Source organism: Seriola dumerili, unplaced genomic scaffold (assembly GCF_002260705.1).
Source record: "Seriola dumerili isolate Sdu_G_001 unplaced genomic scaffold, Sdu_1.0 BDQW01001389.1, whole genome shotgun sequence".
NCBI classification, from domain to species: Eukaryota; Metazoa; Chordata; class Actinopteri; order Carangiformes; family Carangidae; genus Seriola; species Seriola dumerili.
Window position 1 is genome coordinate 613864 of NW_019175644.1, and position 24326 is coordinate 638189.

Here is a 24326-nt window from a genome sequence, read left to right on the forward strand (position 1 = left end):
AACAATATTTCTATCAAACCTGCAGGCATTTACAGCTTAAACACAGTATAATCTTTATTGTTCCTACTTTTTCAGTTCCATTCTGCGGTGTGTCATATTTCTGCCTCTTTCTCTTTATCCTGTGTCAGCGTTCTGCTGTGATACCACTTGTCCTGAGAGATTCTGGGTATCCTGGGAGTTTGTTTTTTTTCCAAAACTACATTATGCTCGTGGTTGACCCACTACAATGCCACAAGGCTGTAACAAAGACACCAAAAAACACAAAGAAAAAGGTTTGTCATATTCACTTTATTAAGATAATTCCAGACAAAAAGATAAAAAAAAAAGATATTTCTTCAGAAACAATATAAGAATACATGACATCAGTTGAATACTATCTCAACAAAAGGACCCATTTTAAATGGTAAAAGGCTGCCCCGCTCTAGCACAAAAATAACACTGCATTTTATACTTTATAAAATCAAAGCAGACATTCTGACGTGTTGTTCCGGCTTCAGATTTTTCGGTAAGCATTCAGAATTTGGACACTGTTAAGAGACTAGAGGAAGAATCAGCTTATATAAATGTAGTCATAGTTTCTATTCTACACCTACATGTAGACACATGTACTCACACACACACACACACACACACACACACACACACACACACACACAGAAATGCAGTGCATATACTATGTATATGCACACACAGACACACATATATTGTTAAATGTGCAGAGTGTCTGCGGAGGAGGAGGAAGTGGTCAGAGGTAACAAATGGAATTGCAGGGTTAACAAGTGAATTAACTGACTGATTTTACCGTCGGTGTGAGACAATCACTGGGACTGGTTTAACACAGGCATACATGTGTTAGAAAAAAAGACGAAGAATGCGGCATTATTTTAAAATAAAATGGAAAAAGTTCTCACTATTTGCTGCATTTTCACTTTCTTAAGTTTGAATCTTCTCTAAAACCTGTCAGAGTGTTGCATGTTTAACTGGGATGCTACTTTGTGGTGAGACATTCTGTCTTTCAGAATTCACAAAGCTCTTCCCCATCACACCCACAGCAGACAGAACGATGAACTCAATACAATGTCAGGATGTCAGTGTCAGCAGAGATATGCTGTGTTTTGGGATTGCAGGGGAATCTTACAGTGAGGGCTAAAGTCAAACAGGGGTAAAACCAACAAAACCAAAATGTACTGCCTGTGACATGTGATGTGACACGTCTGTGACTACGCTGTAATCAAAAACTCAAATCTATATGAGAGTACAAGAAACAAAAGATTACAATACAAAAAAATCTTGTGCATTTGATAAGTGCCTTGATTAGAAATTGTCCCAGTTCTTCAAATACATGAAAGAACGAAGCAGGTTAAGAAAATGATTCAAAGTCAGAATATCATACAACACTTACAAAAAAACATAGTAAAAAAAAAAAAAAGATACATATAGACATTACATACAAGTTAACCTCATCATATTGCACAAATACTCAAGTGGCAATTTGTACTGGCCCTCTTTGTTGTGTCTCTACACAAATTCAAACAATGAGGATACATCTTACAAACGTAGTTGGTTTGAAAAACACAGAACAAATTTTGAGATTAGGTTTGAAGTTGAATTAATTATTTTAGCAATCCAAATAAGAAGGTGAGTAACTATTTGGGATGTGAAAATACATGCATCACCAAAAGTAAATCAGTGTATCAAATGCATATAAAGAAAAGTTTTAACATCACAACTGTGGTGCTTGAGTTGAGGCTGGTTACTGTAGATTTTGAAATGTTGCCTGCTTACGTACAATACTTGACACGTGACGGAAATATTTTCTTTTTTTAAAGAGGTAAAAGAGTGGCATTAAAAAATATAAAATACATTTACATCTGTACACTGAAAATAGTGGGTTCACGGATCAACCGTCACTCTACAGTTGTAGCCCTCGTGGAAGCCCCCCATAATGCATCTGTGCAGCTTCTGTCTAGCATTAGCACTGCAGTGGCTGATGCAGCTGATCAAATGTATTAAGCTGAAGTTTATCGTTTTAACTAATCATTTAAAGTCGTTTCTCTCCAACGTCGGTTTCCATATCGTTACAAATGATCTGTGATAAGATGAAAATAAAGCTAGATTTGGAGTTTTAAACTAGTCTTCATAGGGTTAAAGCACAATTTACTTTCTTATGTATTGTTGCAGACAAAACATCTTAAATTTGGTATTATACTATTGTTACTAGTGATTATACTATTGAGTCCAAACTTAAGACTTATACAGGTAGTTTATGTTTAAAGGTTAAAGAAAAAGTGGAGGGAGCTTTTTTTCAGTCAGCACATCTTTTGAGTTTGCCAGGTTTCATCTGCGTTCAGCTTTTAGGGAACAAGGTTTGCCAATATACCATGATTATTCATTTAAAACACTCAGTTAACTTAAACTGCAAAGATTTAATTTCTCTCCGCATGGGAAATGCTAATTAAATATCAAATTCATTATATAATATAATATAAGCCTATTTTCTTTTTCTTTTTTTGGTACCTATGTTTTTCTAGGAGTTTGGTCACATCGAGGTGGCAACTCTTCAACCTGTAGCAATGATGGCTTGTTTGTCAAAGCGGAAAGCTCTGAATGCATTGGTGATCCGTAACATCCATTAGAGGTCTAAAAATGCTTCCCCTTCACAAGACAGAGCAGAGCATTCATGGCTGGCTACATATTGAATGAAAAAACATTGAATATGAGCAAAGCAGGGTGGACAGTTTTTGTCCAGTTTAATGTCAAGTCCTTATCTTTAAATAAAGGAAGAGTAATGGTTTATAAACCATTAAACAGCTGCATCTTGGTGTACAGGGTGATAATTAAGTCAGCCTGAAAACACTTAATTGCGATTCATAAAGCTCTCTTTATGTATGTGATCGTGTTTGTTACTAAAACCATGGATTTTATTTTTGCAACAAAAATAAAGTCAGGCGGTGGTGATGGACATGGATATTGTGTAAAGGAAAAGTACTGGAATTCAACCTCCAGACAGACTATTTTAGGGAAACTCCACCCTGTGGGCGTAGCTGTGTGAGTGGCGCTGAAGTCCATATATGAGTGTGAGGCCTGAAAACCGATGTGAAGGAGTTTTGGTGCTGGCCCCTCCTCATGGGCACATTACTCAGCTCTGAATACAGTCATACAACTCTGCATGTGCTACTGTACATTACAAGAGTGATTATTTCTGAGCTCACATGAATAAAAGCCCTTTTCTTAATGGTTCATGATTTATTGATACCTGTGGGCCATAAACATGATCTTAGATTGGTTTTATTGGGTAATTAGAAAATCAAATAAGCACTGGCAAAGAAATCTTTTGATCTGGAGGCCCTGATACAGCTATTGGATAGCACAAAAAGCTAAAGTCAGCTATTTGCCTAAAGTGACACAGAATTTTAAAAAAATTAAAAAGGCAGAAAAATAAGATCAATTCACCAGAGAAATCTAGTGTCAAGTTGAAACTTAGCTCCAGACTTCTAAATAATAGGAGGTAGCTGTTAACCGTTGACCTCGAACTCCAATTAAGAACAAATACCCCTCGAAGTGAGCATTTCATTGACTGGTTTGAGATCCTAACATGTTGAGCTTTTCAGTCCCCCAGGTGTTGTTGATAACTTTTTGGACTGAGCCGAAAGCCCTTCGTATTTTTGTAGCTTAGATGTGAATGCAAAACAGCTTTTCATCTGTTTTTCAAAGTCAATCTTTTGACTGGTTTGTCTCCTGTCTAACTATTATTGTGCTGCCATCAAACGAGCACAATTCATTGAAAGGAATGCAGTGAATTTCCTGTTAGCTCTTGGGGGATATGGTTTGTTTTTCCTGTTGCTGGGAGCCAATTTATTTTTTTTCTCTTGCCCTCTTTAACTTCCTGTCTAGGAGCTTGACTTTACAGGGAGGCTACAGAGGTGAGCGTCAGAAGCCATTGATTAGACTTCTGTTATCCGTCACCCAGAATCCCCCCCCCCACACCCTCCCACCCACCATTACAAACTCCCAGATCACATCCATTTCAGGCTTGGTGTGTCAAAGACGGTGGTTGTGCTTTTTTAATGAGAATTTAAAGGGGGGCAGGGCGGGGAAGAACGCTTTTTAAGCATTATTAAAGAAAACAAAAGCACAAAACCCATATAGGTTACTTTGAAGGGAGATGGTGGCCCTACTGGTGGTGGAGATTACCATAATCTCATGCCATGCTGCTGGTCGGTGTGCTTTGGGTGCTTCCAATGCTAGCGTTGGCGCTGCTGTTCTCAGAGGGGGAAGGGTTGGTAGAAACTGGTTGTCGTTTTGCTCCTGAGCAAGGACATCCTTAAGAAACATGAGGATAAAAAAAATCAGATAAGAACATGATAACAAAGAAAGACACTGATGAAAATAAAAAATAAAAAATAATCTTACCAGGAAGATTTGCTGCAGTTGACCTCATGTCCAGTCCAGTTGGGTATCCTGAATTAAACACAATGAGACCATTTCAAATACAGAAAAAATATGAATACAGATCAATATTCAACGGTAGACACTTCATTGTTAGTCATACATTTACCTGTTTTAATTTTGATAAACCACAGTGCTCCAATAAGTAAAACTCCAATCAGGAACCCTCCAAATGCAATGCCCAGAACACCAGGTAGGCCAAAATCAAAGCATGGTGGGGCTGAAACATACACATAAAAGAACAATGTATGCAAGCTTCAGTTAAACAACAGCAAACAGCCACAACCACAAGTCAAAACTGATTGTTACTGCTAATGACAACACACTATGCAAATAAATTTGCAGAGACTCATGCTTGTCAATCCCACAGAGGTGAGAGGTAATATGCTATATTTCAAATATTGAACACAGACAGAAAACCCTTGCGTTTTCTTGAAGTTCTTAACAGTAGCAGCACTAATGTCTCTAGTGAATACAATATTTTTAGGCAACTGAAACTCAAATTCAGGATGTAGAAACTTGCATGAATGAAACATTACATGTGTGTTTTCAACTGTCAAACTATATAATGACAATGGATTTTTGATGAAATAATGAACGAGACGACCAAATGTTCACTGTGATCAACAGTTTTACATCTCTACAGGTTGATTTTCTCACTTGCACAAGCTGAAACCAACATATGCTAGTTAATTTAAAGATTTATGGTAGAGATTCTAAAAATATGTGATTTGTACAAGCTTCCCACCTCTCTCTTAGATGAGGTGACACAAACAAGCAAAGCCCATGCAGGACATGTTAACACTCATTAATTTTGCAGGGTGAACTCACCCAGAAAAATTTATTTGTAGTCTATCATTTCCTCCGAACCAATTTAATGATACAATTTTCAATTTACAATCAAGTTTGGCATTGGTGTTGTTCTTTGAGCTAGCTGAGTGTTGGCTTACCCTACACAACGTGCTTCTCTGCTAACAAACTTAATAGAAAACATAAAACCTGGAGCCAGCAGCAATAAAGAAATCACTTTCTCTGAAAGAGTGAGAGAACAGGCAAACACTAAAACTTGATCAAGCCTCTGACATACAATACTGAGTGCAGACATACTGTATTAGTCTGGCAAGGCCATCCCACAGTTTTGCTTCATTCATTGTGGTCCGGCAAGGGTATGAACAGATCACCTTGAGACAGATGTCATTTCAAGAGGGCTCTACAATAGATCATTGACAGTTTTCCCCTTCATTCAAACATCACCTCAAACTGTTCCGACATCTGTTTGTACAACTACAACTACTCACTGGGCAATTATTGATCCCTGCTTCTACTTTTCAAGCTGAGAAAAACATGCTAGATGTTCTTAAATCTTTTTCTTTTTAAAAGTCCTTGAAAAATTATTTAAAAATCAGTTTTTATACATATATAGAATAAGTTTTGGTACAGAACATAGTTTCGGAAGTTACAATTATGATCTAAACCTTAACTGCATCAGTAATTTTTGTATCTGACTGGGCTAAATTGGCTATTAAATTGTTTACAGTCTTCAATTTTGTACCAAAAATCTGAATTTGAGAGGCTATATACACAACTTTGTCTGGAACATGTAAGTAAGCGGTCCAAAGTCCCCATGCTATGTGTTGCATATCAAGAAAAACAGAGTGCAAACACTCTCCCCTTTTTCTGGTACCTGTAGAGATCCTCCCACATGTATCCACAACATTTGGAAGAAACTAATCATCACCTTTGCACGAGTTTCTCTCACCTGCCTCTGTTGCCTCCTGCCTCCTGGTGGAAAGTGCTAGGCTAAGTACTATAGTGGGCCTCATACAATACAGCTCTCCTTCCCTGTAGTACATTACAGACGGGACATGAAGGACATGAAGGACGGGAGACAGCGGGTTTGTTTCGTAGAAACGTGCCACCACTCTGTGTATCATATACATTTGAATAATTGCTGTATGTAATGCAGCTGCCTCTGCTCTGAGCCTAGATCAAATCACTTCATGCTAATATCATTTCAACATTTGAACTGAACTGTATCGACAAAATTGAATTACAAAGTGTAATATTGTACATGTAACTCCAGAGGGGTTAATTTAATTTTAAAATTAAAATTACATTAACTACTATTATGCTTATTTGATTAAACAATAGCAAATACTAGCTGATTATCATGTCACTGAATAGTGACATCTTGTGGGCATTTGAACCAACTGCATCCCAGACAGTCAACCTAGTTTGTTGATCTGTCAGTAAGGAACATTCCTTGACCCCGAATGGGCCAGAAACATCACAACAGCTTGAGCAGGCTTTCTCCTGAGACTTTTTTCTTTCTGTAATCAGTTGCTGTGTTCGTTTGTCTGAGCGTGGCTTTGACAGCAAAGCTGAATAAACAGGAGCAGGAAGCAGAAGCTCCAGTGCAGGTGGAGAGGAGGAGACACGCAGCAGGCCTGAGCTGTGACTCCCTGGAGAACTCTGTATGAAAACTAGCAAACAGGAAGGATTGCTGAATGGAGCACTCAGTCCGGCCCAGGGAAGGCTCGCGACAGAACGCAGTCTGCTAGTCCTGCTGATATAACCCTTGTTACTCTGACACTGGCTAATGAATGGAGCCACGTAAACAGACCTTCTAAACCAGCATGTTCCTTCATAACTAATTCCATTCCTGTGTTTCAGTTCCTCCACGAAAAAAAAATACATTTCTAATTAGCAAAACAGAAAAGACAAGGACAAACAGGACACAGGAAAGGATGAGTAGTTAAGTCAGCTTCCTCACCACATACGCTGCAACACTGACACACCAGCCTTTGTATTTCTCTTTAAAAAAGGAAATGGAGGATAAAGGAAGCTTAAAAAATAAACAAATCCTTTATCAGTTTTACAGAGAAGTCTGACAAACTCCAGGTGTTCCCCCATTCAATCAGTGTCTACTTTCTTCTGTCATTTTTCTGAGAAATGGAATCAGAATTTTCCTAGAAAATTAATCATCAGCCCGGAGGCTTTTTTCTTTGGAGAAAGGCATCTTTCCTTGTTTGAGTCAACTGTGTTGAATGGTCCGACAATAGCACAAGGTCCAGTGGCTGTTTGGACAGCATCGCAGTCATACCCCCTTGGAAACACAAAGGACTTCACCTCCCTCCCCTGAGAGCCATTACTTCTGATTGTGGCCACAAGGTCAGCCTGCAGGCCTTCCTAAAGGACGAGGGCCTGCCCCACAACCCCTTACTGGCTTCACTGCATATCCTGACTTCACTGCTATGACAACCGTCTGCGCTGCGTGTTTTGTGCAATGAAAGCAACAATAGGACTGAAAATTACAGCAGCAAACAGCAATGCACTGACCGAGCACCAGATTAGCATTTAAGTCCTGAAGGCAAAAACAGGTAATTTAAAAAGTTTCTGTTTTTCTTCTTCAGAGAGTTCAGAGAGTTTATTGTTAGAGAATTAAACACGCCCATGAAACATTCATCTTCATAGTAAGGCCACCATCAAGATAGCATTATGTGGACCATTTTGGAGAGTGGACCTTTCTGCGTTGTTGCGTTTGGGGCATTTTCATTAATGCGAAAATAATGAGGTTTTTTATTTTTTTTTAATAATTAATTTATTATAGTGTTGCAAATATTTCTGTTAACTGTTGTGAAATTCCTCGCTCTACTAAACTGGTAATTTATACATTATATATCATTTATATTAGAGGAAGAACTAATCAAGAATTAGATAAATCGAGGAAATTTGAACAAAATAATCTACCACATGCCCTGCTGCCTTCTGCTGTTAAATGTCAGCTTTAGTAATTGAGAATAAATCACAGTAAATATCTTTGTTTTGTCAAAAAAACATAATGAAAGAGAGGGAGACAAGGGCACTGTATGTAGACCATCATAAATATACCAGTATGAAAAAATCCTCTGATAAAACTGCTTAACTGTGGGTTAAAGTATCATCTGCTTCAAGGGAGATAATTAAGAAAAAGTATTGATCCATATTTTGGAGTTTAAACTGAACTCACTTGGTGGTTGCAGACACGGCTGAGTAACCTCCAGATTCCTCTTCACTCTTCCTCCATCTCCACATTTCTAGTGAGGTGGTAAGAACAACTTATCAACGGCAACAAGAACGCAACTTATCAAAAAACCCAAAAGGTCACAACGTCACAAGATTATAAACTGCATTTAAGCTTCAGTGTCTTGATCGTGCAACAACACATCAATACCAAATATTGTAGTTAACCAAAGGAATATTCTAACACAGGTTATGTTGTTATGTCTTATTTCTTCTTATTTACATTGCTTAAGATTTTTAAGATGAACCCCTACCTCACTGGAGCATAGTTTGACAGAACATTCCAGGTCCCAGGTGGTGGACGTCAGCTCTTGGAGCTGATCTAAGGAGAAGCTGAGTCGGGTGCTGTTGGGACAAGAATTTGGGGAGCAGGCCTCTGGGATGAAGGGCAGCTCTTTCTCAACAGGGCACAAACCCTTGGAGTGCACAATGCAGCCGATCACCTTGATGGTTAAGATAATATCGCCTAAAGCGTGCCCAGAAATCTACAGGAGACAGAGAGAGGGATAAAATAAACCGAGGCAGGAATGGAAAAAGCACAAGAATCTGTCAGATCAGCTGAGCGAGGTGAAGCATTACACGCTATAAAAAAAAAGAGTATAAAAACTATACAGAGTACAGCACTCTGAATCTTAATAGCTGTGTGTCAGAAAGACATACAGTATTGTCCGTAAGCACAGTAAAGTGATTTTGAAATGTTTGGGACGGACTAACCAATATATGTATTATATATATTAAATGCACTATATCTAGAAAGATGGTGAATGACTTCTTACCTCTGCATAAATTCTCTTGTCACTCTGGACCCTGGTGTTGGGGTCCAGGGGAGAACGGTAATCAGGGGAGGTGTACAGTTGCATCAGCAGAGGCATCTGATGAGGGGCAATATCTGTAACGACTGGTTCTGGTACTGTTTCTGGTGATGGTTCTGTAGAGAAGCATCAACACAAAATTAACTATTTACATCCATTTTATCACTGTTGATGTACTTTCTTTGTCTTAAAAAATACTATTATTATAGAAGTCATTATCCTCCTGATTTCTCTCACTGCTGGTATTGTGCAACATGCATTATGTGTGGGCAATGGCTTTTTGCCATACTCCATCTACTCTGTAGAAAATGCCTCAAAACAAATGTTTACCTTTTACTGTCCTTACCTGCAAGACTTTCATTTCTTACAAGAGCCATTACAATTGTGGAGCCCACTGGTCTGAGTTCAGTATAGCTGGTGAAAGTACTGACTTTAAACACATCTAAAGCCTTCCTCTGCACATCCTCTGCATTGTCACTGTTCATTGTATATGAAGGCGGTACTCTGTGGGCGAGGGCGGGCAGCAGGATGTCATTGTTAGACTGTAAAAAGAGAAGACGAGAAGAGTTCAGATGAATCAGTAATGATTTGGAAACAGTGTTGTACATGTACTCAATCAATAACAAGCTCATTTTACAAGATATGGGAAAACGTATGTCAGTAAATCAGCTATAACTACTGGAGACTGTGTATGTGTAAGCTTACACCAAACCGGGTGTGTTGACTGAGGATGATCCATGTGGTGCCCTGAGGACCTCGGAGGAACACCCGGATCTCCTTTGTGTCCATGCGAAGTGATACATTGCTGCAATATGTAGAATCAAAAATGACATGAGAACATTTGGCAATAAGGAAAGCGAAAACAATACACAAGATAGATGTCTTTTGAATCTTAAGGTTTACCATGTGCTGGCATTCTCTGGGATGTTTATGATGTGAAGCTCCGCTTCACCTCTGGGGATCTGCTGCTGTGGCGAGCAAGATGTGAATGGTGAAGCCAAAGTTGTTGTTTCAATCTTCATGAAGTGCTTCTCTGATGCATCTTCATTTTTAAGCACACAATGATGAGAGCCAGTATTGGTGGTTCCTGTAAAAGCACAAACATTCATTTTCTGTCAGTGTTAATTCATAGTTTGTAACACAAAATGAGATTCCAGTGGAACTTACCAGTAAAAAAAAAAAAAAAAAAAAAAAAAATTCTACATTTATTTAAGTAGACACCAGCTCCATAAAATGGACTGCCACCACTTCTGTTCTAATACCTAACTTTGGCAGTAGTGTAGTGGCTGCAATAACCAATACTTTTGTTATATTCTGTTATTTATATCAATCTAACAGGGTAGTTTCACTGAGAGCGATGCTCCTCGAGACTTCTTCCAGTAACAGAACAGACATTTTAGTTGACAGTGTTTAACTTGGTGACCAGTGCTGGGGAACCATAGTCCAGTTTGCAACAGAAGACCAGACTGCTGGGACAGACACATTAGCACCTTGCCTTTCCGTATATGGAAGCTGTTCTAGGAGCAGCCTCATGGGAGAACATTATACTCAGCCGTTGACCAAATAATGTTGATTGATTGTTTACAGCTGCACCCTGGTGCAATGCTCAAATTGCTATGCGCATTTTGTTTCATAACACTATGCTGGAAATGGGGGTGATATAAGTTTCCCACAGCACCTCGTATTGCCTCATCACAGCAACGGCCAAATACGAGAAGCAGTGGGAAATAACCAAGGGAATATCTGAGGCGTATTTGAGCATATTGTAACCACATTGAAGTCAAGCTGATCGCTGCTATACCCCCCTTTGCACAGAGACTACCAGCTTGTAGCAACTGTCTTTCAAGCCTACTGGGGGGTAGTATTTTGGGTGCAGTATCACTTCAATCTACTTCTAGTTACTACAAATCCTGACTGGCTTTTAGCCGGGCAACTAGAATTTGAGTAGCTGCCTTTACCCCGAGCTGCCTTAACACTCCTCTTTGGCACAAGCAATAGCATGACATGAATTTCAAATCACACTGAGACATTCAAGAAACCTGAGGGACATGTACATATTTTCTACTCAGCTACTTAATAAGCCTTCAACTTGGCAACACACTGTTGTGTAGTCATTGCACAGATTTTTCAAACGCCTACGACAAGGCCTACACAAGTTCGCCCAACACCCCAACACAGGCCAAGAGATACAACGAAATAGCAATGTGAGCTGTTCTTCTGCTTGAGTAATTCGAATGCCCTGGTGGGCTATGAGTAAATTAAAGCACTAGCTTAAACTGCGGATGGCTGAAAAACAAAACACAATTAAAATGGGACAAGAGGAGTATGCCTCTGACAGACAGGGATGTTAAACCATCACCTACAGTAAATCCCTATAATTGATAGACTTGGAGAAGCACAGGCAATCATAAAGAGGAGAGATTAAAACTAAATTTGTCAAAAACACTGTGAAAGCCACTGGACATAAAAGCGGCCATCACTATTCCAGCATCATTGCCGTTCACTTCTATCCTAACCCATGTCAGAGCTCCGCTTTGGCTCAAACTGCCTTAAGGTGGCTTTGTTAGGAAATAATTGTGCTTGCGTCGAGCATCCTGCTGCTACTGCTGCTGGCAAAGGCAGCCCATAATATCCTTATGTCCAGCCTTTACTCAGCCTTGAATGCTCACTTTAAATCATGGCGTATTTTGTGCCTCCATCTCCAGCATTGTTGGCCATTTGTCCATAGCTTCCCTTTCCAAATATTTTGGCATATGCAAGCTAAGTCCCCAGTTCTTTACCTTACCCAAGCTAAGGATTTAAACTGATTACATGAGATTTTGCCATATGGCAAAGCTTGTCAGTGTACAGGTATTTGTGTTTCAAACTTGCAGCATCATAGGAGGTTTACTGGGCTTTAAAATCAGTAGTAGCACTGCTTATTATTCTAGTCTTAAATTCTGTTTTCTTGCTGTTATTGCCCATGCTGTTGTTTGGCTCACTGCTGTATATGATAAAGGATTAGTAGGTACACACAGCTTTACCCTGGACATCTCTGAAATAGAAGGCAATGTTTGCCTTCTATTGTCATTAGGGGTTGCTTCCTCTGGGACAGGATTGAGATGATTTGGAGGATTTTATTCAATACCTGAAGTATACAGAGTTGCGGCAGGGTGATATATTTCAGTACACTGTATATTCCCTCATTTGTTTAAGGTGTCTTGTAGGAGAATGGTCATATAGCAGCCAGAGCGTGGCCCACACATAGAAGCTTCCAAAAATAAAACAGCATGGGGTCTGGTTCTGTATGTAATGCAGCTTTTTGGGGGCAGGTGTTGTTGTCCACTCTCTCTCAGTCGATTCTTTACATTCTCATCGTCTGATCCTACATACGGTGAGTTTTCTGGTTTAAAAGAAAAGGTTCAAAGCAACACATTTGGTTTCTTTTCATTTATTTATCTCTATGTGCACATCTGTGGTTTTAAAAAATCCGTCCATGTTGCACAATTATATCATTAAGAATCAAAGCATAACAAGTGCGCTTGCTTTGGGCTTGTTTTTCCTACAAACTGAGATGAGAACATTGGACATCAGTGTGTTGGTGAACTGCAGTAACAGAAATCTGTTCTGTGAAAACTAAAATTTAAAAATCAAAGAAGTGAGGTGGAATGTGCAGACGCTGGAAAAAAGGCTTTTTCAACACAGCGCGGTCTCATCACAGCACGGTGTTTTCTCAGTGATTTCATCAGAAAGAATTTTTATACACGCTTAAGATAAGATAATGTGAGTGATGAATTTTATCAAGAGCTCTGGGAACAACACTGCATCCATCCTTGATTACTGTACTGCAGACGCGCTGTTGAGTTATATAAGCTGGAGATGTAAGTTTTCCCGACTGTAATTACTTTGCTCTCCTCAGCACCAGAAATACTGTTTTAGACCAAACAAAGATGCAGATAGCGTATTCCAGATAAACATCATGGGTGACAAGGGTGATAAATCTGAAACACTTTTAGGCAGCCAGAAAGTCCTTTGGAAAGTTTTTGCAATGACCTGATGGAATACTATAATGCTGTCTCACATGCATCCTCATTTCATACGTATGGCATGTTAAAAATGTTGTTAATTAAATATCAGCCAGGCTGCACGAACAGTTCTCACCTGCTGCTCCTGTTGATGAGATTCTTATCAGATTTCGGACTGTGGTGAATGACGTCACACCCCCAAACTTCTGCTGTGCCCACCTGACCAACTCCTCATCTTGGGTGGGGAAGTCTTGCTTGTGGACATTGTTATGATGTTGATTACCACGCAGGTTGATTGGTGAGCTGTTGTTCAACTTTAAAAACAGAGTGAAAGTCAATGTCAATTCGTTTTTATTAAAGGCAGTTTCCCAAAAGAACACAAATCAGAATCACCTGGGGTCCTAAAAGGCACGTGTCTCTCTGTTACCCACTGCTACAATAACACAGAATTGACTGAGTAAGCTTTATATTTATTTATATTTACCTCATGTCTGCTCAACATTCTGTCATATCAAACTTGTTTGCCCATCCCTCCCATTCTCCTCTATTACCCTCCACCCAACTCTCCCTCTATTCTCCTAGCAGGGTCCTGTTAAAAAGAAATGTTTATTATGGTTAAGTGTCCACGAGCCCAGTTGCACAACCCTGTTGGAGCCAAGGTCTTTCCTTTGCTTCCTGAGTGGGGCCAGGAAATGGGACCTTTTTTAGCTTTGTGCGTCACCACAGTCGGCTGGAATCTGGCTCCATACAAGGTATAAATATATACATCTAGACACTGCTGTTTCCTCGTCTGGGCCAATGGGAAATAATGGAGTTTACATTTTGCTTTGCATGAATAATAAGGATTAGAGGAGTGAACAGGTTTCTAGACAGTTAGACATGTAAAAAAAAAAAAAAAAAAAAAAGTAGCTCAATAAATAACAATTCAATGTTCCTGTTTTATTTTGGGCTCAAACTTCAATGGATTTTAATCTACTCTGATTTGTCCAGCAGTCCAGAGGCTGAAGGGGGAAATGAAGTGCTGTACAAGTACTGCTGCATCTCTTCATAATGTAAACACTGACCCTAAAGAACAGCTCATTTTGGTGAGAGTTTTATTTTTTTTTTTCCAAGAAATCTCTTATTTGAAGTGAACCCATAAACTGAAAAAAAATGTATATAAAGTACCATATTTATTTTATGTCATGTTTTAATGTTCTTTGTGTGCTTCTATTTTAATCATTTATTTCTGAGAGTGTGATGCATACTTACTGGATTCTGACTCATCAAACTATTCAGCTTCCTTTGTCTGTGAAAATAAGTAGGGCGGTAGTGTGCTGAGTAATTTTAGAAGAAACAGTTTTTCTCATCCTGTTAGTGTTTATCAAGTGTGTGTTTAAATAATGAAAATCACTCTCCTGACCTGCCTAGTGTGTTTAACTATTTTTGTGTGTTTTGTCCTTGCGTCACAAAGTGAAAGCCAAGTAAGCCTGAGGGAGTCATCTGTCTTTCTACATGAATATTTGATTGATACGGGATCAAAAATAGCGTGGAGGGAAACGGCAGAAATGAAAAAAAAAAAAAAGGGAAACCAGTCACGACAAAACCAAGCAGACAGGGGGAGGCCTGAGAAGCAGGACGGGAAGAACAAAGGAAATAACAATGGTAATCATTTTAACGATTAGAGTGGAATTGCGTTCGTATTGGTCTCGGTGGAATCTGTGTGGAAAAATGGTTTGATATTCTGCAGACCTACAGTAAAGTTCAAGGAACTCAAGGATGTTTTGAGTGAAAACAGCATCTCTATCTGCTGCAGATTACAGAACATTCTGATGATAACTTCTTTCCCATCAGCCTGTCGTGGGATGGATGTGTGAGTTTGAGATGCCAGGATTCCTCACCTTTCACCTGATCAATAACATCAGATTCTTTCATAGTATCTTATAAGTATACACATATACATAATGTACTGAAAAAAGTGTGAAGACTCACAACTTTATGGACAAACATCATGTTGTTCTCAAGTGTTTTTCAAAACAACCCTGTGTGTACTGAGGTCAGCTGAGGGAAGCCAACAAGTGGTGTGATTGTGACACTGAGCCAAGCTGTCAGAGCTGGTGACGAACTTACTCAGATGCAGAACAGATGCTCTTCCTCTTACACTGCAATCTGCACTAAAACACTATTATCCCCCAGTGATACTGCTCATCCCATGAAAACATCCTGTGGTCCACAGACAATGTTGTCCAGGCTCTCGACAGGACATGATACAGGATGTGGTATCACTCGCTGCTGTCAGCATATCACTAACTGATGACATTCCTGTAAACATTTCAGCATCATGATTGGTCAGCTCTGATTTTATATTTCAGTTCATTATGTGTCAGTATGAAAGTACTCACACATATACTGTAGGTCATCAGCACAGTTAACATTAATTCATCTTTATTTAACTGTCAACATGAAACTATTTTTGTGTGTTGAGGCAGTTAAAAAGGGGGAGGCTTTTAAGTCTTCCAAGTGATGCATTCATGGTCAGGAGGAAAGCTCTGACATGTGAGCTGCTAAACATTCTTGTTATGAACTCAAACATAGAAGATAAACAACAAGCTAAAACTTCCCAATAGAGACAACGTCAATTTATTAGCTTCTTACGTTTAAAAATGTTACTATTTGACTGTCAAACCTCAAGAGTTGCCCCTTAACAACTTTATCAAGCAATTCAAGATAGTAAATGTTTTTAAGCACAATGATAATGTAAGTTTGTAGAAAGAAATAAAGATGATAAAATGTTCACTATGATTCTTCCTTTCTCAAGAAATCTCATTTCAGCCTCCATCCTGTACTGATATGAAGTGACACCAGTGAAGGTAAGAAAAACACTCCAATCAGGAGAACACCAACAAACTCCAGTCATTTGGATAAACATTAAACTTTGACATGGGAACCAGCAAAAGAGGATGGAAGTGCTCACTTCATGGACTGTTAAGCTTTGAAAAATGCTCAACATAATGTAACCTATTTGTAGTTGAGATACAACAGAGTCATTTAACAACTGGAGTCCAGCAGGATAAGGCTCCTTATCTGCAGCTACTGTAGTTTCAAGTCATCAGAAAGACATTTAGAATTAATCGTAAAGTTTTAAGCAATCTCATTTATTTGGAAGCATAAGTTATTTTTAATATAATTTCCTGTTTGAGACAGGCTATTCAGTTTGATGATAAAAGACTCTGACGTGTTCTAAGACGACTTTTCTATCAAAACCAAATTGAAGGACTCAGTGGTTGGTTTCATTAACAATATTTTTGTGCTCGATTCACCTTGTTAAGCTCATAACCAAAATTTAAATACAGAAATAGTTTGACACAGCACAATAACCAAGCTATGACAACCAGCGCAGCAGTTTGTCCCCATAACAGTATTATTCCTTCTATTTAATTAGACACTCAAGCAGCTGAATAAAAGTTGTTTTGTGGCCTCCTTAGATTTAATTCACAGATATAATCTGAGAACAGTGCGTAAAAGTCAGAATCTCCAATTTCATTGGAACATTAATTTTACAGCCGATGCCATCAGCCCCTCTCGTTGCTGGCCACCATAAAACTTCTCTTACAGATTTTATAGTGTGGATAATAAAAACACGCACGCAACCACACACACACACACACACACACACACACACACACAAAAACAAAACAAACTGCCTCATACAGAGCAGCCAATATGTATGGAAAAGCAGCATGGTTCACTGTTTCTCTAAACAGGCCCACAGAGCTGCACAGCTGTGGCAGTTTGACTGTATGTAAACAGCTGGCACTAGACAGGAGCTAAGTACATTACTGAAAAATAACCACTTACAATGGTGTCCCCACAACCCGTTCATTTTTCATGATTAGTTGGTGCTTGTTAAACGGCCTCGTGTATCAACAGCAAACTGTGATGTAATAGAGTAATGGAATCATGTGAAACAGAGTAATGAGCTAAAGTTTGTGGTTTGTTGAATGATCAGTATTTTATTTCCCTTCCCAACATGTACCCAACCTGCACCCCTGGAAAAACACTAGGTGTGGAAGTTCATATTGGAAAACAAAGAGACTTTACTCACATATATGTTAACATCGGCGTTGATGTTGTATAGGCCATAAATTGTCTCTGGCGATGTGAGGATAAGGTTCATTGGCTTGGCGTTGTTCAACTCAAGAGAGAATACCTTATCCTTCTGAGAAGAAAAAAAAAGAAAAGAAAAACATTTGTCACATACAGTGTTTACAGTTTCACTCAATTAGCTGCAGATTCAGCGCTGCTGAAGTTCACACCTTCTGTTTTTGCATGAAAGCGAAATACTGTGGAGTTTATGATTGTGTTGGATGCAGAGACAGTCTGGCAGTGGTGGAAATCTCCAGGTGGAACACTGGGATTAGGAAGACAGAGAAATCAAGCGGCACAATAATTCACTTACACCATGAAGCCATCCATATGGGAGCTACTGTGCAGCTTATAATGAGTTTTTTTTTGGTAAGTTTACCACGCTGAGTGTATGCTGTGTTATACTAACAAAGCAGTCAAATCAAAAAACAAAAACCGTATGCTAGGCAAGGACACATTTATCTTGCAGTCTGTGTCAACTGGGAATATAATAGCTATCATGAATCCCTATTTGGGATCAATAAATGCAGATGATGAAAAATATCCACTAATGATGTGATGTGAAGAGAAACAGCCTTTATGACAGGCTCCATTAAAATGTAATATTTTGCCGAGATTCATAGGTTACCACGAAGATTAAAAATTAAAAACACCATAAATATGCAATTTGAGCATTTCATAAAGTGTGACAAAAACGCATGAGATCTTTGGAAAACTAAGTCATATGTCCCAAACAAATATAGCGTTGACAAAATTACAGTTATTCCCCAATTTGCAAGCCTCCCCATCTGGCACGGCGCGTCATTAAATGAGAAGACGTCGAGTTGACGCAGTAGAGAGACATTTTGCTTGCAGCACCAAGTTTAAAAATAGTTCCAACCACAATTTAATTCTGTACAAGTTTGAGTCCTTTTGCTACACTATTGCAAAATATCAGTGGGTGATATGACAATTATCCTTGTTTTTGCAACTATGAAATGTCAACACATGCATCTCTCCATAAAAAGCAGTGCCAGTCATTTAAGGAGGGTTCGCAGATAGGCAGGAAGGAAGCTAGTCTTTGCTGTCTGTCTCCTGTTTTGACACATTAATGAGGTAACGCAGCGCGCTTCTATAATTACATCTCTATGCCGCACACAAAACATGGTAAACAAGTCAAAAGCAAGTCAAAAGCTATCAAAATTAATTATTTATCTGATGTGCAATGTGCTGCATTTTTGAAAAAAAAATCAAGTTGTTTGTCTTTGTAGCATTAAAACTGCGGGAAACAGTGTTACAATATGAGTAAGTATAACCATGCTCTAACGTTAAGAAAAATAATAACAGTAATAATAGGAATTTGGAGAAACCTATTGTGTTATTTGAGATACAGTATTTTTTTGATCATTTTATGCATTTTTTTAACTTGCGACCTAGTGTATTCTCATACATGGCTAACCCTTACTGTTTTTACTGTATATACTGTATATATAAACTCAATTACATAATTTAACACATAATGTAATACCTCATTAACCATATTTTCAGGGTAACAGATTCGCTAATCACCACCACAGTCACTCTATGAATCAGCCTTAATTACCATGCTCCACATGTGCGTGGGGTAAAGCTGGCACAGTTGAGTTTTATGGATGTAAGTGGTGGTGAGTAAACCTTTTCACAGCAGAATAATAAGTCTGAATTTAGAGACTTTTTTTTCCCAAGACTGACTTAATTTCAATAAATCCTACTTCTAATTACATTTTACTTCTGTAATAGCCCCAAGATAATTGGGTTTAGAAAAGTGGAAGAGTCATGGATTTGAAATCTTTTGTGACTCAATGCATTAGAAATGAACAACTGCTTTAAAAAAAAAAGCAGCTTGGAAATATCTCCAGAGTGAGACTTTTGTGGAAATTTAACATTCATAAATACAAATTTCTGCTTTCATCCATCATGCCTTTTGACACCAAATAGTTTTTCTATTATATTTGAAGCTAGATTGTTTTTCAGTGCAGGGCCTGTTGGGGAGACAATGAGCATGCTGGGGAAACAGTGTGAATCCCTAATATTAAATTAATTTACTTGCTTCCTGATGTTGTGTTATCCAAGAGAATTGTGATTAGCTCATGCCTGAGTGATGAAAAATTTTCAGACCCCTACAGAACAAATTAGGTCTAAGGAGACTATCCACAAATTGCATATGCACAAAGCACAGATGCATTTGAAAGAGACTCTCGCATGCAGAGTACAATGGACAGAGGGACCTGCCATCACACGCACACACACACACACACACACACACACAATCATGTCTCCATGACTTCAAAGGACTTACATTCATTTTCTGGAGACTTACTCTAACCTTAACCATGTACTTGCCTAACTCTAAAACATGTCTTCACTTTAAAATTTACTGATTTGCATTATGGAGACTGACTTTTTCTCCCCCAACATGAGTAATACCTGGACCACGCACACACAAACATACACACACAGGCTGCGGCACCTCATAAATGTCTTCAGTCCCTTCTTTTTTTTTTTTCAAATATTGGCCAAAGGGGGCACTGCAATCCCAGGTGAGAAGATGGTGACATTTGTTTCAGAACATGAAAATAATAATAATTGCCAAGAGAGCCGAAGGGGAATATAACATCTAAAGCTGTTGCATATTTAAGTGCTGCACTCTGTCCATCCTAATAGCATAACACTCATATCTGTTCTCTCGTTTGAGGCAAAAACAGACTCTTATTTTGAATTTCCGTGACACATCCTAAAGAAAATAAAACAGCTTGGAAAGACAGAGGGGGTGAAGGTGCAGACAAATGGACTGGTGGACTGAAATTGTCTGGGACTTTGGGAAAGATGACCAAGAAATATGAGACAATACCGTCCATGTTTCCATTTGTCTGTGCCTATGCATGTATAATGTGTGTGATACGGTGTGGATGTGGTAAAAGGAGCCGCAGGTAATGACACTTTGATAAGGTACTTGCTTTCCATCTTCAGTGCAGAACATTTACTTTGAAAAAAGAAAAAAAGAATATAGGTTGATTTCCCAGGAGACAGACATGAGTCTCCACTTATCACAAGCTGAGTCTGAGAGTCTTTGAATGGTAGAAACACAATGTCTTCCCAGAAATACTTTGACTTTGTTTTTACCTGAATCGTGTTGCACGGACATACAGTAAATGAATGAACGGCATTTCCTACGGAATTCATTATGCTTCATACAGAGATAACTCTGTGGTGTTTTCCTTATATACTCCTCCGACGAACTTCATTGTCTCTCTGTCTAGTTTTCCTTCCTTCATCCGTTTGTGACTTTCATTCTTTAATTTTTAACCCTGCATCATGACTGTTGCTGACCCTGATCACTCACCTTTGCTACTTTTGTTCCTGTGCTTTCAAGATACAATTGTTTTCCTTTTCAAACTTTCCTTTTTTTCTCGGGAGCATTTTTTGAAGGGCCTTTGCTGATGCAGTTTCCAGTTATTCTTTTGGCTCTCTCCCTTTACTTGAATTGGCTCCGCTGGTCTAGTCTCGGCCTTGTGCCAAGACCCTGACTACCCAAGCCAGTGTGTGACATCAGTGGGCCGTGTACAATCAGCTCCTCCCTATGAATTCTCCTGGCCTGTGCAGCCCCTTGATGCTCCCTCTATAATTCTCTGTGTGGTCAAACTGTGAGAGTCAACCGTCTCTGGCAGGTAGTAAATCAGTATGAAAACAAAGGGATGGGGAAGGAGGTGATAAGAAAATTCAAAGGACAAATGAGACATGGGAGGCAGAGCTCCCATTTGACTGGGCAGTTTGGCAAGGGATTAAGATGTTCCCCTTCCTCTGTGTTTACAAGAAAAATCTGTTCTGCACAGACAGTCAAGAGCAGATAAGAGGTCTGTGTGAAGAGATCTTACGTCCACTTTCTTCTTTCATTTGATAAAACATCTACTCATCGTCCCACTAGAGAACAGGATATGCTAACTCTGTACAATGTCCACTGCATCACACACATCCAAAGTCAAATTCCTTTAGTGAACTCCCACAAACTCCACATCAATTTATACCAATCTGTCAGACAACTTCTTTCACTCTTTCTATAAACTTTTTTTGGCACTGAAATGTGTCTTTTTCTACACTCCCCCACAGCATAATGTATCTGGTTTCACTCTTCAGGCCTAATAAGATGACTGAGAGGAGCAATTCCCTCCTAATATGCTTTAAATCTGTTTTGTCATCAAACAGCCTTTTCCTCTGATTTCCAGTCCATTAAATATGCTGTGAAATTTCAGTCCATTAAATGAGACTAAAGACTTGGCAAAAGATCCCAGCAACATTTATGCCAGTAGCCCCGTCTTTGAGGCAAAGACAATCATCTGCTTGCACAATGTCAGCGCACTTACTTAAAACAAAACTAAGTAATGAAACACACCTCTTCGAGACCTGGGCGTCTGAGATTCAGTTATGTTAATGTGTCCTTGTGTAGCATAAAACTTAAAACATCTTAAAACATCAAATTCAAAAGAATTTATTCTGTAAGAAAAGTACTCAAGCTGTAGAAGTCAGCTTAGCTTACTGGTGAAGGTTTCCCTTAAGAGAAAAATTCTGACAGGACTCTCTAAAGCTTTCCTAAGCAACTTAAGGAAAGAACCTTTTATTAATTTTACAGAGGTAATGGATTCAGGCAGGCATCGTATTGCACCATCCTGTGACGGGGTCTTAGCTAGAGTGCACATAGCACATCAGCTTTGCTCCTCATAATCACCACCAAATGAGGAAGAACGACCAACAGAGTGAAAAATAAAAACAGACAATAAAACAGCACTTGCTTAACACGAGTTATGTGAGAGTACTACATAAAGAACTGTAAGTGAGAACAAAAAAAGAAGCAGCAAGCAAACAGAGCATACTGATAAAGAAATGACTAATGTGAGCTGACCGACACTGTTGGACAGTGAAAAATGGTGTCTGGCGCAGCAATAACAACATACAGATTAAAAGTTTTCTGGAGTTACTTTTTGGTGTCATTCCCCTTAAGCTAAAAGTTTTACAATCAAAATGACCCAATGCACTGCTGTTTGTTTAGCTGAAAAAAAAAAGAATCCTTTGAACAAACAGCCAAAGCAGTGCTGGGCTGTTATATTAGTGTAAAAAAACAAAAAAGAAATGTTGGGAAACCCTATCTTTCTGTTATGTCTGGCATCTGTTCATGGTTAGCTGGTTATTTGGCTGACAAAGGCTGGGCATGGAGTGTGTGTGTTTACATTTTTTTAAGTGTTTGTTTCAAGGTCAGGGTTGTAGAACAATATTAAATGTACAACAGTATGCAACATAAAACCAAAGTAAAGATAAATGTATGCCAACAAAATCATATTACATACATTCATACATCAGTTGCTTCGCTCTTCCTTCTTGCCTAATCTGTGCGCGATGTGCACGCTAACCTCTCATTATTTCAAATCTGCCATTTTTCTCCTTGTTAGGTTTCCCGCTTGAGCTCATCACATGACCCACTCACCTGCCTACCAAGCTGCGCCTCATTTGCAATTAGCCTCAGTCTACAGTATTTGCTTTACCACAGCAGGCAGCAGGCTGGAGGCACAGGGAAACAGTAAGTCTGGCTCTTTCCAAAAATTTAAAAATGCTGACTAATTAAGACACCTTGTTTTTACCATAGTTGACCACACTAGGCTTAATCTTAATTTTTTTTAAAGAGATGTGTAATCTGTCGTTGGCTGTGCCACATTTGAATGCTCTGGCGCAATCTGACAGAGCCTCCAACTGTGTAGATAAAAGTAAACATTAAATTCAGCATTATGCTCCAAGCTGCTTCCCCATGTTTGTAGCTGTGAGCGACATTATTTCATCAACGGAAAGGTGTGAAATGCATAACAACGTGAACACATGTGCAACGCATTGGACTGGCACACTGCTTCTTTCTTCTTTTTTTTGGGGCGTACTGTACTGTCAGCTGAGAAAGGATTAGCAGACAAATAAGATGGGATATAACCTAGTGAGAAGATTTCATTTGCCTGTTGAATTTTACTGCAAATAGTTAAGCAAGCAAGAGTGTTGTATGTGTTATCCCTTGTCAAGCGGATTTTTCACTTATTGACATTTACACAATTAGCAGGGATTGCTCAGCATCTGATTTGTATAACCTTGACATGCTTACCATGGCGGCCAAGTTCAGGATATGGACCTCTGTGTTGTCCTCTGCGACGAAGCTGGTCCAACAGCCAATTAGCATCTCTCTCACGTGGAACCATGGGTTGTCGTTAACCTTTTTTGGCTCACATGTCTGACTTGAGGCTAAAAGAAATCAAGTAGAAATGGTTAAGCAGTGTCAGCAGCATATAATCAAGTCACAGTAAATAATGTCTTGCCTCCAGCATTAATGTGGAACTTCTTGCATTACCAAGTCTTATGTGTCAAATGCCAAGTAGTGCAAGATTATGGCTATATCCATAACAATCTTGCCATATGTGGACACGAGCAGCACATGAATGAAGACCTATATGTGTGAAAGCCAGAAAGCCATTATTTAACAGACAGATGAACCCAGCTATGTTACAGATTCCTTGTCTAAAAGGGGCTAGATTTGTTATTAGTCATTATGAAAGCTCCTTTCCCTGCTCTCAGAGTATGGATGTTAAATGTGTGGGTAGGACTACATTGTTTAAAAACGGATCTGCTGGTTCACGTTTATCAGACGTGTCAGGATAGCGGGCTGCAGTCATCCATCAAGCCTGCTCACTCTGCTCTCTGCTATGAGCCTGCTGTTTAACCTGGGGATCCGTGTCTCAGGAGGCTGAATTAATCGAGCCGAGGCTGTGCGGTCATGGATGAGGTTGGGTATAAATGCCTGCTGTTTGACCTGTCTAAGTTATATGTGTGT

General features: G+C 39.1%; 1 protein-coding gene across 2 annotated transcripts in view; it reads right to left on the reverse strand.

Moving 5' to 3' along the window:
- Positions 1-268: 268 nt before the first annotated feature.
- Positions 269-24326, reverse strand: part of LOC111238507 — a 39535-nt gene continuing 15477 nt past the window's right edge. For both annotated transcript variants that reach the window (XM_022768065.1, XM_022768064.1), the window contains exons 3-14: positions 23604-23740; positions 17412-17525; positions 13464-13641; positions 10227-10410; positions 10029-10128; positions 9670-9865; positions 9288-9439; positions 8766-8996; positions 8459-8525; positions 4559-4669; positions 4414-4461; positions 269-4323 (exon numbers count right to left, since the gene is read on the reverse strand). In XM_022768065.1, the coding sequence (XP_022623786.1) occupies positions 4202-4323; positions 4414-4461; positions 4559-4669; positions 8459-8525; positions 8766-8996; positions 9288-9439; positions 9670-9865; positions 10029-10128; positions 10227-10410; positions 13464-13641; positions 17412-17525; positions 23604-23740 (1640 nt within the window). In that variant the 3' untranslated portion in view covers positions 269-4201. The remainder of the gene's footprint in view (positions 4324-4413; positions 4462-4558; positions 4670-8458; positions 8526-8765; positions 8997-9287; positions 9440-9669; positions 9866-10028; positions 10129-10226; positions 10411-13463; positions 13642-17411; positions 17526-23603; positions 23741-24326) is intronic.